Source organism: Fragaria vesca, linkage group LG6 (genome assembly GCF_000184155.1).
Source record: "Fragaria vesca subsp. vesca linkage group LG6, FraVesHawaii_1.0, whole genome shotgun sequence".
Classification (NCBI taxonomy): Eukaryota; Viridiplantae; Streptophyta; class Magnoliopsida; order Rosales; family Rosaceae; genus Fragaria; species Fragaria vesca.
The window spans coordinates 25,761,075-25,777,664 of record NC_020496.1 but is presented as its reverse complement, the minus strand read 5'-3'; the positions used below and the strand labels follow the sequence as shown (position 1 = coordinate 25,777,664).

Sequence of the window (16,590 nt, the reverse complement as noted above, 5' to 3'; positions counted from 1 at the left end):
CGCTTAAAACTCATATAATGAATATGAACACCCCAGAATCATAACCTGAGCAGACAAAATTTCTGTTTTCTCTTGTTCAAAGCAATTCCAAATGCCCATAGTGGTTAACAAAAATCACATTTCTTTTTTTCCTTTGTCAAATAGGTATCAATTTTGTTGCAATGAAAGTCATCACGCATGCCTGCATCACTAATGACATACACATCTATTTTTATGGCTAACAATGCATCTTGCTACTCATGGCATCCCTGACTGTGGGATGCATTCATTCGTATCAACAAACAATCACAGTCCAATCCAAATTGTAACACAAACATATGACGCACTAAACTTTTTATCAACCTACCAAAAACTCTGATATTAGGCTGCATGCAACACACTAACACAACCAATTACGGGAAAACATTGGCACATAACAAATGCAAACAAAGCTTTTACACTGATATTTATTTACCCCAAACCAATGACCATAACATATGCAGGCGGCGCCGGCGTCGATCTCTGATCAGGAGTTGACGGAGAGAGAGAGTCGAGCTCCGATCTGGAGTTGGAGTTGGAGACAGAGAGATAATTTAGATCGGGGGAGAGGTGAGGACATGTATTGCTGTGGAAGACTTGATCGAAGCAGAACCCAGAATCAAGTTTTGTAGAAGAGGAAGATAATGGATCCTCTTCCTAGATCTTGATCTTGATCGAGTTTTGCCACAACATGAACCCCTCTCGCACCCAAAGCCTCAACTATCTTGCGAAAACCAAACGAACTTAGACACAACCCATGGACGACTATAACCTTCTCCGATTCCGTGACCCCTTTCTCAGCTGTGAAGACTTCAAACGGCGACTGGTCCGGGTTGGTCTGCACCTTTATGGTGTGGCCCTTGGAGTAGTGCTGACGCAGCGATGTGGGTAAGCTTAAAAACCACGACTTTGGGTCTTGCGGGGAGAGAGAGGAGAAGGAGATGAAGAAGAAAACCCAGAAAAAGAAAAGGGATGTAGAACCCAAACACAATGTTTAGTCAGTCGTGCAAGAGAAAACAACAGGTGGCGAGGTAAAGAAACATATGCCCAACAGGTGTCAAAGCAGAGACACACAATGTTTGCAAATCGGGGCAAAACCAGAATTGCATGGAAAGAGTGGCAGTTTTGCAATTGTCTGCAAACCGGGGGCAACACCATCATTTCCACGACTGAATGAACAGTTGTAATGCCTTCCTGCTATAGTATATAGGATTAGATAAACCACATTTCACAGCAGTTGGGAGTTGTGACATCAACGATAGTCCTCTGTGATTCTTTTGAAAAAAAATCAATGAAATATTACAACTATATATTGAACATTACAAGCAAAACCCTGACTAAATCTGAGATTTATTATTTACATTTCTACATCTAGTTACTCTCCCTTCCCTTCATTGATGTGAAGGTGGAGGAGATGTAACAAGCATATTTTCAACATTCAAGAACTCGCAAGCAAATTCGTCATCATTTTTAGCCAACATATCCTTTAAGCTACACTCAATATTCTTTCCCTTTAGCACCAAGTATCTTGGTTTTATCTTCTTTTCTAATGAATAACTAAAGTATCTCGGATAGTCCACGACTTCTGTTATCGGCTTCCCCATGGTGTTTACAAGGAATTCAAGCTTCGGTTGCAAAACCTCTTCAACGCTGTACCCGAGCAAAGGAGAAAATCTCCGGACCATGAATGCAATATCCCTCCGTGACAACCCATTCTTCGTCAAGTACTTCACCCTGCACACCAAATACCCCACAGCTATGTATAAGATTACACACAAGGTGACTTGCAATTGATCTGCCTCCATCCAACATCGACTTTACTATCATACAGTTACAGATTGCAAGTTTTATTGGAGTACAGTCAAGTTTGAGATTCATGAGAGACATTAAATTCAAAACTCTTTTATCATTCTTGCCCTTTCAATAAGGAATCTAAGAAAATTGTGGCATGTGGCAAATATGCAACTTGCAAGTTATCATTTTCAATTACTTAAATTAGAATTTGTCCAGTAGACACTTGAGTCAAGACTGTGTGCTTGCTGGAAATCAGAATCATATGGCGTATCATATAAAACATTAGAAGAAGATACTCAAATCAAATCAGTCCCTTGAGTTGAAAAAGCATGAAAAGTGCAATTGTATTGTCTACCACGACAATGATTTTCAAGTTGAAGCTGTGGGTTCAGTTATGCACAAAGAACCAAGGAATTTTGTAGTAATTGGCCGCAGAAATCAAAAGAAAAGGGCATTACCGAGGAAGCAAAGTTCTGTCAGTGTCAGACACAAGCAGCTCCGGATACTTCTTGATAACCCGAGGAAGGTGAACTTTGGAAACACCAATACTCGCAAGGAAATCCAGCTTTCTCTTGAGCGTTTTCTCAATGCTGGAAGCAAATATTTCAGGACAGCGACAAAGTATGGTCCCAACCGCTTCTTTATCAAACCCTAGACCTTCCATGAATGAAACTACCTGCATAAATCAGTAAAGACGACTAAAATGAACGCAAGAAATTTTGACACACCTACATGGTTCGCAAATCCTTGACACAGACACCTGTAAAGTCTACATATGTTGTGCTTTGGATGAGACTCACATATCTCAAATGTAGGATCAACTTGAAATGATTGAGTTTGATTGAACAGTGTATGTTGTGTCACATATATAAATATACCACAAGCAGAACCTGCTTTAGGATTTGCTTTCACAATTCTTCACCATTTATGTGAAAATTTGAATAAACTATAAAGTTACCCACCTGAAGAAATTCTTTAGGTTTCCGTAACAGTAGCTGAGGACTTCTAGAGATCACCTGACCCAACTTCTTGTTTGCAATACCCAAGTCATCAATCTGTTCAACCATCACTTTGAGGGTGCTAGTTGAACAACCCAAGATGTGAGGCCAGCTTCTGATTGCACAGGCAACACTTGTTTTTGGGACCTGTCATGAACCATAAATACTCATTAGTTAGTTTAACCAAATACCAATCATCATTGTTTTGGAAATTCTAGGCCAGCAGTAAAACGAGGCTATACCTTTTCCAAATCAAAGAAAGTAAGAACCTCTTTGAAGTTTTTGTGAATGCTTGTAGATAGAATCCATGGATATTTAATCAACATTGAACCAACATCTTTATCCTCCAGACCAAACTGCAAAAAAAGTACACAAAAGAATGCTCAACAGAATAGAAAATGTGTCTCACTAATGTCATGAAATCCATTCTTGGTCAATATCAGGAAGATGACGAAGTTTAACTCTATCCTCATAATTCTATAAATACATATAGAAGCAAAGAATAAGATATAATATAATTGTGTAGCTAATGAAATATCAAAAATCCAAAAGTTGACAATATGTTCAAAGTTGACAATATATCCAATCAAGTGAAGAGAAAGCTAGAACAACATAAATGTATACAGTGAGACAGATCATTTTGGGTAAACTGCCGCAGAAAAGAAGGCGACTTTGCATTCCATTTTAATGCATTGCTAAACAAACGAGGGTGTATGTAAGCATAAAGTTAAGTAGAGGAGTGTAACAGTACAATGGAGTACCTCCCCATCAGATACAACAAGATCTTGATAACGGCATGTTAGAAGTCATATACAGAAATATGTTGTGCATAGATTAGAGAGAAACATAAACACACTACTGTACCTCCTTAAAAGCACTCACTCTCGCTCTAACGACCCTAATGTTCCAAAATATAACTGGTGGAAATAACGAAAATATGGTTCTCATGCTTTCTCTGCGGACTCCGATATTTTCAAGATATTCAACCACAAGGGTCATGTGAGGCTCCAAGGACAGCAATAGAAGACGTGGAAATGATTCAATCAAATAACGGAAAGTAGCATCCTCAATACCCAGCATGTCCAGGCCTCCACGCCTTGCCGCAATCTATAGCATAAAATGAAAAACCAACTGAACTCAGATCATATCATCAATATACACAAATGCACACAAAAAATGAATATCTAATGACGAAGAAATAAAATTAAAAATTTAACTTGCAGCTTTACATTCGACGTTTATGAGAGTTGGAACAGACATACCAGACCTTTTCAAAGAAGGATAAGGTTTGTTGCAGGTCTTCATCAATAGGAATTGATAGGTGCACCATCATACGACGAGCATTCTTTCCAATGAGCCCCCCATCGTTACTGCCAGAAAAGAATATTTCCTTCACATACTTAACCTATAAGCCAAATGCAAAATAAGAAACAATTCTGCAACAGATCTTAAGAATATTTTGAATTCTACATTCATACGAGATAGGGAAATCAATACCAAGTGCCCCATCCTTGTCCCTTTCATAAGATGGCCATGTTTACGGCTAGGTGGTTCTAGTTCATCTTGATAACGGAAATCGTAAATTCAAAATTGCTTTTATATGCCAGAAAAGAAAAGGAAAAGCTTGTAATAACTTGTTATATGCCACTTTCTCACCAGCTCATACATGAGTTGAAGAAAGCACATTAGAAGCTGGCCTTCATAATTAAAAGAAAAAGGGTTGCCAGTTAAATATATACATCCCATTAAATCCATTGTCAATAACTACAACTATATTTGTACAGTGCAGGAGTTGCCTAGTGAGTGATGGTCAAAGGACACTGTCGAAATTGGAAGAAATGTCAACACTTACTAGTGAATACCATCTAACTCTCAATAACTATAGCCTGTTCTCTGCCTCCTATACATCTTTTATCAACAGACATAATCTCACAATACCATATAACTCCAAATAACTCTAGCACGTTCTCTGCTTCCCTATGCATCTTGTATGAACAAACATATCCTCACCAATTTTACATCCTGCTTAATCCAATTACACAGGGGAAGTCTACGGGAGTGCTCCAGTTAATCAATCATATAGTGACTACAAAAACAGGTTATAACTCCTACATCCAATCAAATATCATCAATAAACACTCTCACAACTTCACCAAAACACAAATTTTCCATTACAGAATAGAATAATTTAATAAAAATGTAATACTCAAACAGAGTAAGAACATCCCAGCTACCGATTACTAGCTGACCATTATACAAACCAGCATAATTCACTTCCAATAGACAATTATCTCACAAATGCTCAACCACAATATTCGAAAAACATAGAAATGCAACTCCCTTACCTTCTTAATGAGCCCAAGTAACGTCTCCGCCGACGAATGCCTAGCAATATTCATCGCCTGAGACAGACTCAACCCAACCACACTCTCCAAAAACGCAACCTTTCCATTGTCACCTTTCTCCTTAGCCAAATACTTCACCTTCTCTTTAAACCCAACCAACTGCTCTCTCCACACCCCAATCTCATCCAACTCCTCCACCCCATCCACCAACATCCTCATATATCTCGGCGAGTTCAACGAAACAAACACTGCCTCCTCCTCAGAGACCCCAGACTCTCGAAGAAGCTCCAAGATAGCTTCTTGGGCAGCCAAGACTTGCTCCGGTGAGTGCTCCGGTGGGGGAGCAGGGCTGCTGGGTGGTCCGGCGAGCAGGGGACGGTGAAGGTGGAGATGGGTTTTGGTGGGTGTGTGGAAAAATGGGTTCTTGGGGTTTTGGGTAAGGTGGAGTTTGAGAGTGAGTGTGGGGTTTGGGAAGAAGGATGGGGTTTTGGGTGGGTTTAGGGATGAGGATAAGTTGATTGTTAAGGTGAGGGTTGTGGGGATTGAGAGGAATTTGGGGGAGGACATAATTGGAGAGATAGCAGTCTGTCAATGCATTTGAGAAGCTGGAGTCTTTCTTAAACCCTATATTGTGTGAATGTGTTGTGGAAGTAAAACCCTGAGAACCTCAAACTGAGGCATAGACATTTGTGACAGTAAGGAAAGAGACAAAAAGAAATCAAATTGCTTCTCTCTCATTTTATCAATTAATTTACTTTTTCTAATAAAAGAACTTATTACAAAAACAAAAAAGGAGTTTCTATGTGAGTCTTTTTCTTTAGAGAAAAAAGCATAGGTCTCCTCCCAAATCCCAATTATCAAAAGCAGAAGCAGCAACACTATTAGGGGAAAGATTGCGGCTTTGTGACCTCTCTAACGAGCAGAATATGGCACTCTATTACATTTTCAACAAAAGCCTCAGATCCACATACCCAATGTTGCCTAGTTTTGTGCAGATATCAAGGATCTTCACATTTTGGTCGAAGACTCATCAGCAGCTCCGGAGGCCAAGATGATTCCACAGTCTCTTACTTGGTTCACTCATGTGGGTTGTCTCCAGAGGCCGCCATTGAAGCATCCCACAAGGTAAAGCTTCGATCTTTAGAGAAAGCAGACTCCGTGTTAGCCCTTTTCAGACGCTATGAATTCTCAGATACCCAGATCTCAGATCTTGTGCGGGGACACCCTAAACTTCTTCTTGTGGCAAATGCCCTGAAAACGCTTTTGCCAAAGCTCGAGTTTTTAAGCTCCGTAGGTATGTCAAGGCTCGACCTTGTTAAAACAGTGACCGAAGCTTGAAAAACAACATTATACCCTGTTATACCTACCTCAAGAAATTGGTAATTTCTGATGCCAAGGTCGTGCTCATTATAAAGCACCACTCATGGTTTTTCTGGCGAATGCCATGAATGGATGTTACAGCAAATATTAGGCTTGTTACAGAACTTGGCATGCCCTCCAATTGTATTGCCTATTTGCTAAAATTTCATACTAGAATTGTCACGAGAAAGCATGAAGAGTTCAGTCAGATTGTTAGCAATGTCAAAGGAATGGGATTCGGCCCCACAAAGATATTATTTGTGCAAGCCATGGGCGCATTATCCGTGAAGAAAACAGCATGGAGAGTTAAGGAACAGGCGTATAAGAGGTGGGGATAGTCTGAGAGTGATATTCGTTCTGCATTTAGGATGTTACCGCTGTGTATGCTTGTTTCGGAGGAGAAAATAATGGGAGTAATGGAGTTTTTAGTGAACACGATGGGATGGAAATCAGGAGAAGTTGCAGAGTATCCGTATGTTCTTTCGTACAGCTTGGAAAAGAGAATCATCCCTAGGTGTTCGGTTATTAGAGTGTTGTTGTTGAAAGGATTGATAGAAGAGAAGGCTCTGACTTTGGCTAGTGTTTCTACGTGTCCAGAGGAGTATTTCTTAAGTAGGTTTGTCACCAGATATCTGGACCGAGTGCCTCAATTGTTGAATGTATACCAACGGAAAGTGGACGTGGAGGATGTATGATCTTGATGACAATGCAGCAATTCTGGGCTGACAGTTTGGAATCTGTAGGTGCTACTGAGAAAAATGGCAAGGAGTCTGTCATGGTTTTAAAGGAGCCTTCATTGTGATGAACAATGAGATATGTGATTCGCAGCAATCGAAATGTGTTCTGCATTGTCACTCTTACTGGTTCTATGGTCTGTCAAAAAGGTGAAAAGTTGAACTATTAGCTGCTGGATTTATCGCTCTTAATGGTTTATTAAAACTCATTTCGTCTCTGTTTAGCCATCTACTTTTCAGTTGCAATGCGTAACCATATACTTTATATGGAGCTCGAAATTGAATTCTAATAGATACATACCTTACAACATTCAACTGGTAATTCCCTGGTTGTTTCCCTTTAGGTTGAAGCCATGTTCAGAAAAGATGCAACAGTATTCCGTGGCACACGGTCTGCCTTAGAAACTTGATCAAAGAGAACGCCAAACAAGCAATGTGAAATGCTCATGGAATAGAGGTACTGTTGATTGCTATCTGATATAAATTACTTGCATCTGCTTGAACTTGAAGAATATACTGCATATGGTTGATAAAAGAATAAAATACCTCTACCAACTCGTTTGATTATTGCTTGATAAAATACTTTGACATATATGGTCCTTCCTTGAGTATCTTTCCTTATACATTACTTTTACTTCAAAATTTACGTGGCCGATCACTGTGCTAATAAGAGTTGAGGTTGTCAACAGAATTACATGCACAAATTGCACAATAGGTAATCCTCTTCTTAGTCTCAAAGCACGCATAGAAGAAACTTGTACTAGTTATATTCACAAACTACAGAAGAGGTACTCCCACAACTTTACAAAGTAGCCTAATATCACACAACATTACATACACACGTTACTTACAATAAAAAACACTACAGAACATTTCCTAGTGGTGGAAGGGAACATAACAAACAAAAAGGTAGCAGTCAAACAGTTGGTTTTCAAACCCAAGCGCCTTTCAGAAGAGGGGTAGTAGATGCAGTCTCCCCAAAAGTCTTGACCAAATCAGAACAAGACTCATCAGCTTCTACCTCCTCGGTCTGAAGCTCCAAGCCCAATTCCTCTTCTATATTATCCGAAGCTGATATGAGCAAGAACTCGCATCCTTCGTAGTTCAAAAAATCAGGTGGATCAGCCGGGTGATACCGTAGCTTCCCAAACTGGCCTTGTAAGTGAGCAGGAAACACTGCCTTCCGCTTGCTCTGCAGCCCTCTGTACTGTGAAGTACTGCTGCCATGTTGCTCTGGGTTTTTTATTTGAATATGAAATGAGCCTTCATGTTTAATGTTTAGCGATTCCTGAGGCTCATTGTACTCATCTTCAGGTGGAAACTCAAGCTTGTAGATCAAATGAGAGTGTGGTTTCTTCTTCCCCTCTTTATGCCTCAAGATACGATAAATGCCTTCTCCAAGTGCCCTTGCTGCTGATGTATGTCTGTGTCCTTTGGTTTTAGTATCATACTCCTCTGTCATACAACAACATATGATCAATATCGTTACTTTTCCAAATTACAAATCGAACTTATTGCTGCCATTTGCGTACATTAAGTTGATTTGTACATAGTTGTTTAGTAAAGATTGCAGTTTTGCAAGACTTCAACTAACTCTTGTGTTTATATGATCTCATCTGTCCAATCTTGAAGGCGCTCTACACCTTATCTATCTCAGGCGGAGAAAATTAGTTCGAACATGAGACACTACTATCCTGACATATCTTGGTCATTAAATTTTTTTACTAAAGGATTGATTTCACACTCCTCTGAGTCAAACCTAGACAGTCGGACACTAGTTACCACACAACTTTTTGCTCTTATAATCACATCATTTGGTAAGCACATTTGATCAAGTCTACCATTTCAGGAAGTCCAATCCTAAACCTAACTATTTCGAACACATATTTGAATGAAAAGTGTATAAGTTGAGCAAAACACTTACCTTCCTGAAGGGAAGACTTGACATCATCTATATTTGTTGTGACCAACTCCACGAAACCCCAGTAAGGTCTACTCTTCTTGCCTGGATCAGGAAGGCTTTTCCTTCCCATCACTATGAACCTCAGCAATGGTTGCTTCTCGATATTCACCTCCTGCTTCCCATGTCCACCTTCCCCTTCACTACCACCAGAACCTCCTTCATCCCCAATATCTGACCCCTTCCTCTTTGCCCCTTCCTTTCCTGAATCCGCGTCTTGCTTCTCTTCGATTGACCTCTCACCAGACTCTGGCCTCAAAACAACGTACAAACGTTGCACATCGTCTGGACTGTGAGCTTCTTCTTTATTCACCTTTGGCCTGTAAAAGAAGAATATCTCCCCTCTCTCCTGCAAATCCAATAGTGATTGAAACCTCATAAAAACTACTTCCTCTATCATTTACATACTTTCTATTAATGAAACCGATAAAGAAAGTACCTGGATTTCAACTTGGGCATCCTCAGTTTTGGTCTTTAGTACTTCTTTGCCTTGTCCCATTGTTTCTTTAGTGGTCTTGCTAGTTGCTTCTGGACCTGTAGGTTAAGAGAGAGAGTGTGTTGTTTTGGTTCTTCTTCTTCTGGTTGAAAAGAAAGTGAGAAGCGAATTGGTTAATTTCAGTTATATAGAGATGATAATGATGAACAACAGTTATTGTCTACTAGACACGTTTCCTATAACGATGACACATCCACCACTTTTGAAGGTGCCACGTTTTAGGTTTCTACAGTTAAATAGGATTAATCCCAACAACCGATAGAAAGGAGGTACACGAGTTTAGAATGGGGACGACTCTGGCTATTTTCTAAAGAAAGTATCAATCTAAGAAATCTTTTACTGTCTACTGTACATACGACAGTGTATAACCTCGATTCCTTGACTCAAGTGTTCGTCTAAGTCTTAGAGATGATATGAAAGGACATGCACCAATTATAATCTTATATATTGAAGTATTTTCGACAGAAGAATATATATAGTACCAAGTATTTGTGTTTGATTGTCATTGCATGCTGTATGTTACATGAATTTCTTCACGTCTTGTGAATCATTAGATTTTAAATTATTCAATTGTTTATGTTTGTTGTTTGAACAATGTCAAACCCAAAATTAAGTGATGTGAAAAATGACACTACATTACATATTTTAACTCTACAATCATATCTAGATTAACCTTTCTTTGTTAAAATGAATTGAAAAATGACGCAACATTACAAAATTTAGGGAGTAATGTTCTCATCAGAACCGTACATGATAAAAAAGAAAAGATAGCAGACGAGGGGGTTGCCAAAACAAACATCATCTTCTCCAACTCCAAGCTCTCATCTCCATCCTCCCACTTGCTTCAAGGAATTAAACAATACTTACAAGTTACAACAAGAACACATGTACATATTTATCTTGTTCTTTTGATCAAAAACAAGTTCATCAAACACATTTTGATCATATGTATTTACATGTGTGAGACTTGAATGTTAATCATATTTACATGAGAACAAGGTAGCTGCAGCAGACTATTGAATCTAATGCTTCTAGTTTTAGTTACTGAAGCCAACAGTTCAGGAGCCAAAACCGCAATTGGAATGAGAGGAAAAGAAACTCTGCCAACCTAATTAGCAAATCATTGAATCTATTCTTCCTGCTTATTTTCGAAAACTCAAAATCGTTTCTCACAAGCCTTACTGATTTTCTGTCTGTGAAGATGCGCTCGAGTGGCATTATTACTGTGGATCATTGAATCTATTCTTCCTGCTGTGGATCACTCGTTATTACTTCCTGCATTCATAAACTTATGAAATGAGCTATTGATTAGCGTCCGAATGCTTCTAAAATATTTCAAATTTTTCGAGTTACCTGTTGTTCTACATTGCTGTGAGTGGTGGACTTAGGACCTGTACTGCCTCCTGAAAACATGAAGCTCATCTTTTCTTCAGCAAGTTCTCTCAGCTTAGTCAGCTCTGGTAGTACAACACTGCACAGATCCGGCCTGTCTTTGCGTCTGAGTTCTGCGCATTGCAGTGCTAGCTTTGCTAGCTTTAAGGCTTCTTCAACAGGCCAATCAGGCACAGCAGGGTCCAAAACCTCAGCAAATTTGTCCTTCTCAATTGCCCTTTCGACGAGGTGAGTCAATCCCATTGGTGGCTTTGATGTTATCAATTGCAAAAGCATAATGCCTAGGGAGTAGACATCAGATTTCACACCAAGCATGCCTGTCTGTTGGTACTCCGGGTCTATATAGCAGAATGTACCAGCTGTTGATGTCATGAGGTACTGAGTCACATTTTCAGCAATAGCGGGGACTAGTCTGGCCAACCCAACGTCACTGATCTTACTTACATAGTTGTGGTCTAGCAAAATGTTTCCGGGCTTCAGGTCACGGTGCACCAAGGGTTCTGGCTTGGTCTGATGCAGAAAGAGAAGGCCTGTGGCAATCTCAGCTGCAATTCGAAACCTGATTTGCCAAGATAGAGGTGGGGTGTTCCCTTTCCTTGTGAGACGGTCCTCTAAGCTTCCATTGGCCATATATTCGTAGACTAAGACGCCATACTCTGGGCAGGCTCCTAGAAGTAGCACCATGTTGGGATGTCGAATGCAGCTGAGTATGTCAATCTGCATTTTATCATGAGAAAAGAGGTTAGATACAAATATATCCAACAACCTTTCTTAAATCTACATAGTATCACATTTTGGAGAACATATCATAGGTTTACAATGAAATTGACAAAGGAAACACTAATATATAGAGCACATAAACTTCCTTATCATGAGGAAATTTTTGGCATTTTTCTTGCAATTCTTTCTTATTATGTACTTGTTACTTGGCATTTAACAAAAGACATATCTTGGAAAATACTTATAAGCATATGAAACCAATTTTGAAAAAAAAAATAAAAGAAAAAAACTATTGATCATCATATATTCATATTAACAAAACAAGATCTCAGACCCTCACCTCTTGCTGAAACTGCGACCGTCCTTGAGCTGCATCTGGACGCAAGACCTTGACAGCGACTGATGTGTGATCAAGATAGCACTTATAGACAGGACCGTAACCTCCTTCCCCAATTTTTCGACTTGGAGTGAAGTGTTCTGTTGCAGCTTCAATCTCCTCAATGCCATATCTCCTGTATTTGGTATCAGTTTGGGCTAGATTATCTAATACCTTCCTCATTTCCTCTGCTTCCCTAAGGGCTCTCATTTCTGTATGTGCTCGTTTTTGTGATTCCAACTCTGCAATTCTCTTAGCAGCATCAGCTGCTTCCATCGCTGCCTTGCACCTAGCTCTTTCTTTCTCAGCGACAGCAACTGCAGCTTCTTGAGCCAGTCGTGCCTCCTCTAGCTTTTGTTCCTCTACAGCCTTCAAATTGTGCAGCTCCATTTCCTGTAGTGCACTCACATGACATTAAAAAAGTACCATGGAATCTTGAAAAAGGAGAAATAAAATTTTTCTTGTGATGACCGACCTTCTGTTTAGCTGTAAGTGCTTCTCTACATGCTGTGCTGTACATGTCCATTGTTTGCTTTAGCTCCAGCTTTAGCCTCCTCATCTCAGCTTCAACTTCGTCCTGCGTGCGTTTGAAAGCACTACATCATTTGCAAGCAACAACGTCTGATAATAAATCTCTTCAAGAATATCATGTCCTTACCAGGTTTTGTGATGACCATGAGGATGATGTTAGGCTGGTGTCCTGTGACACCATCGAGAATTCATTCATAGCATTAAGGTCGAACCTAGGTGTCATGCGGACTGAACCAAAGCTGTGGTCGGAGCTGGTAGATATCCGCCCTCCTCGGCCTTGATCAATGTACTCGTACATTACAGATGAAGCACGGTCTGTGCTTGCTCTATCAGAGCTTATAAATGATATGTCACTTTCGGATTCTGAGAACCCTCCACTAATCCTTCCTTTAGTAAAACCTCCTCCGCCTCTAGAAAATGGCGATCTGTATCCATTCAAGATGTTGGGATCAGTTCTTTTTAAATCACATAGCATTGTCAGTTTAGCACACATATAGAGTGCACACTAAACCAGGTTTTACCTGAATGGGTCATCTGGCAAGTTGCGAGGCTTGAACGATGGCTTCGCTGCTCGATTTAGAAGGTCATCGCATTTTGAGTTAGTAATTACTAAAACTAACATGAGTTACATTTAATATTTGATTATTTGGAGAAACAAACCTTTTAAGTATATGCTGCTTTTAGGTGTTTCAGATGCTTTAGCAGCAACTTGATTATTTATGGTCTCAATGGTTGAAAGTAGTGGAGATCTATATGGGGCAGCACGAGAAGAATTTCGCTGCGAAGAGATCTTCCCTTTGGAGATGGCATATACAGTGCAAAAATCCGGTGCCCCTTTTGAGACACTGCTCGCCATACTTGATGACTTGAATCTGCATCAGAAAATGTACTGTAACAAACCGGAAACAAAAAGGGTGACATCTGTTAACATAGCCGACATAAACCGAGGGAGATGAGAAACTACAATAGAAAAATGCAGATGCATCAATCATTTCTTGTTTGTCAAGGTACTCAAGGTTTCCAATCCCTGGTGAGTTTAAAAGTGAAGTGCCAATTCTGGTTGTATATAAGACTTGATATTACTTGCTATGTTGCATCACATGAAAATAAATAAGCAAATTGGGGCAATTACCTCATAAAACCATGCTTTGTCGGAGCTCCAAGAACCAGAGTCTCAATTGCAGCATAAGAAACATATTCTGTTAATGCTTTTGCAATATCTGTATCTTCAAGTACCACATCAAGGCATTGTATCTGAAAAAGAAAAAAATTCATAAGAAACCAATCAAAGATAAAAGAATTAAATTTAGTTTACCCCCTTGTGGTTTGAGAGTGACTTCATGTTAGTCCCTACACTTTTAATTTCATCAGTTTACCCCCTCAACTCTTCAATTTATGTCTACCGTGCCCAAATTCTCATATTGACCATTAATTTTAGATACGGGCCCCATATTTAAGGTTAAAAATATCAGCAGTTAACGTCTGATTTAGACAGAAGATATGACATTGGTCACGGTTGAGGAAAATTCAAAAGTTTGAGGGATAAACTGATGAAATTGAAAGTACAGGGATTAACATGAAGTTACTCCCAAACCACATGGGAGTAAATTGAATTTAATTCAAGATAAAAAGACATGTGAAGCATTCTGCTGCCCCCAGAAGGGTACAATGTGACTCAAACTTACATCCTTTCGAGTACAATAGCAATGGAATGTGAGGAACAGACTTTTGGTCATACTTTCGAGCTGTTCTTTGTGCGGTGAGGTAGGTGGGTTGTTTGAATCACAGATGAGGGCATTGGCTCCAGCCACTGCACCAAAAGTTCAACTTGCTATTACAAAATTTACAATATGCAGGTATTGCATTCGAAAATAGCTAAGCTAAGAAAGTGAGAGAGATGTATACATGAATTTGATGTGTTTTGCCGGTGAATGACATGGATTAGAACAACAGTTCGGCCCCTGTTGAGAATAGTCTCAGCAGCCCACCTCAATGCATTTTGGCTCCCTTTGTCCCTGTCTATGGCGACTGCTACCAACCCATTTCCTCCTCCTCCACCTCCTCCCTTCGTCTTCACTGTATTACCTCCTTTGTTATACCCCCACATTTTTCTTTTTGTAAATTAAAGGTCCCTGCACTTAGTGTGAGGAACCAAATTACTTAGTTCCTAGCTCGGACGTCAAAAATGGGGTACAAAATCAGTCATGATATGTACAAAGCGATGAACCTGAGATGATGAGGCCTTAACAATCCTCTCGTCAAATTCAGACAATATCAAGGTTTTACAAGAAGAGGTGCACAAACCTCTCTATTTTGGGATTTCAAATAGAGGCCTTACAATGATAAAGAAGGATGCTGGAAATAGACTAGGGCTCGCAGAACACCATCTCAATGTCTCTCATTTCATTGGTCATTGCTGTTTACATATATAGGGAAATATGAGTACTAAATAATGCTAAAGGAAAATCCCATATAACAGGGGTATCCCAAAGCTATAGGAAAACAAAGGATTTTATCTAAAACCATGAATCTATGAATCTAGTCAATATATACTTTAGAAAATTTCATAGAAGTCTCATTTTCAACATTTTTTTTTACATAAATCCACCCTAACAATTTTACCCATATAAATCCACTTTTGGGTCCAAATCCATCACCTACTTTTTTCGTTCTACCTAAAGTACCCTCAGTTATATCTCAACCATATCCATCAGATTCGTCTCTCTCTCTCTCTCTCTCTCTCTACTCTCTCTACTCTCTCTCTCTCTCTACTCTCTCTCTCTCTCTCTCTCTCTCTCTCTCTCTCTCTCTCTCTCTCTCTCTCTCTCTCTCTCTCTCTCTCTCTCTCTCTCTGTCTGTGCAAATTGGATCTTCAAAACCAGCGATGAGATGATCCTCATCTGAAAACCTGATAGCTCCGGCGTTGATCTGCTTCTCCGACGACGATGACGACGCCTCGACCTCGACCTCGGCCTCGACGTTGCCGGCCGACGACGACGCCTAGACCTCGACGTTGCCAGCTTGACGTTGACGCCTCGACTGCGTCTAATTCCATCAACGACGACTACTAATTCGGCCTCAACCTCGGCGTCTTCTGATTTGACCTTGACGTGTTTTGATTCGACCTCGACGCCGTCGGCCCGACGACGATGCCTCCAGATCGACGATGACGCCTTCTGATTTGATCCGCTCAACCATCTAGTGCCTTCACCTCTGATGAAATCGACTAGACCTACCACCAGATCCGATCCAGATAAACCCGTCAATACTGGCATCGACGACGTCGGGAAACGAAGGCTCTATCGAGAATGGAACCGTCCTCTTGACATGCTCAACGCTCAACAAGATCACAATTGACTAGTTATGGTTATGATGTTCAATGCTCAACAAGATCATAATTGACTGGTTATGGTTCTGATAGTAGGGAGTATATTTCCAACACAGTAGTAGTATATTTTTGTCATTGTGATAGTATATTTTCGACATTGTAATAATATATTTTGTATTACTTGGTAGTAATAGATTTTATTATGTATGGTAGTAACTTCTCTTTATGGTGCTAGTAGTTTTTCTTTACGACGGTAATAGCTTTTTTTATGGTGTTAGTAGCTTTTTTTATGACGGTAGTAGCTTTTCTTTACAACGTAGTAGTTTTTGTTACTAGTCGTGGTAGCTTTTGTTCCGGGCAGTAGTAGCTTTTGTTCCGGGCAGTAGTAGCTTTTGTTTCCGGCGGTAGTACTTTTTGTCGATTTGTCGCTGACGACAATATCTTTTATGACTTCGTCAGAGGCCATTGGAAATCTCACTATAGTAACTTTTGTAGCGGGGGGTAGTTGTTTTTATAGTTGGTGATAGTAGATTTTTTTA

The 16,590-nt window shown here is 39.9% G+C and overlaps 3 protein-coding genes across 3 annotated transcripts; all 3 read right to left on the bottom strand.

Annotated features, from left to right (window-relative positions):
• Positions 1-1,364: 1,364 nt before the first annotated feature.
• Positions 1,365-5,722, bottom strand: LOC101301899. Its single transcript, XM_004305749.1, has 7 exons — positions 5,156-5,722; positions 4,078-4,215; positions 3,675-3,917; positions 3,053-3,166; positions 2,775-2,957; positions 2,271-2,488; positions 1,365-1,752 (listed from the first exon to the last, which is right to left on the bottom strand). The coding sequence occupies exons 1-7, from the start codon at positions 5,720-5,722 to the stop codon at positions 1,410-1,412; spliced, it is 1,806 nt and encodes a 601-aa protein (XP_004305797.1). The 3' UTR covers positions 1,365-1,409.
• A 1,887-nt stretch (positions 5,723-7,609) lies between these two features.
• On the bottom strand, positions 7,610-9,803 carry LOC101306358. The gene is made up of 3 exons (XM_004303744.1): positions 9,648-9,803; positions 9,173-9,557; positions 7,610-8,703 (listed from the first exon to the last, which is right to left on the bottom strand). The coding sequence occupies exons 1-3, from the start codon at positions 9,705-9,707 to the stop codon at positions 8,180-8,182; spliced, it is 969 nt and encodes a 322-aa protein (XP_004303792.1). The 5' UTR covers positions 9,708-9,803; the 3' UTR covers positions 7,610-8,179.
• Positions 9,804-10,654: 851 nt separating this feature from the next.
• LOC101301608 (U-box domain-containing protein 35-like) lies at positions 10,655-14,830 on the bottom strand. The gene is made up of 9 exons (XM_004305748.1): positions 14,629-14,830; positions 14,409-14,524; positions 13,856-13,977; positions 13,384-13,595; positions 13,245-13,290; positions 12,851-13,148; positions 12,668-12,769; positions 12,157-12,585; positions 10,655-11,813 (listed from the first exon to the last, which is right to left on the bottom strand). Exons 1-9 carry the CDS (start codon positions 14,828-14,830, stop codon positions 11,040-11,042), a joined length of 2,301 nt encoding a protein of 766 aa, XP_004305796.1. The 3' UTR covers positions 10,655-11,039.
• Positions 14,831-16,590: the final 1,760 nt, after the last annotated feature.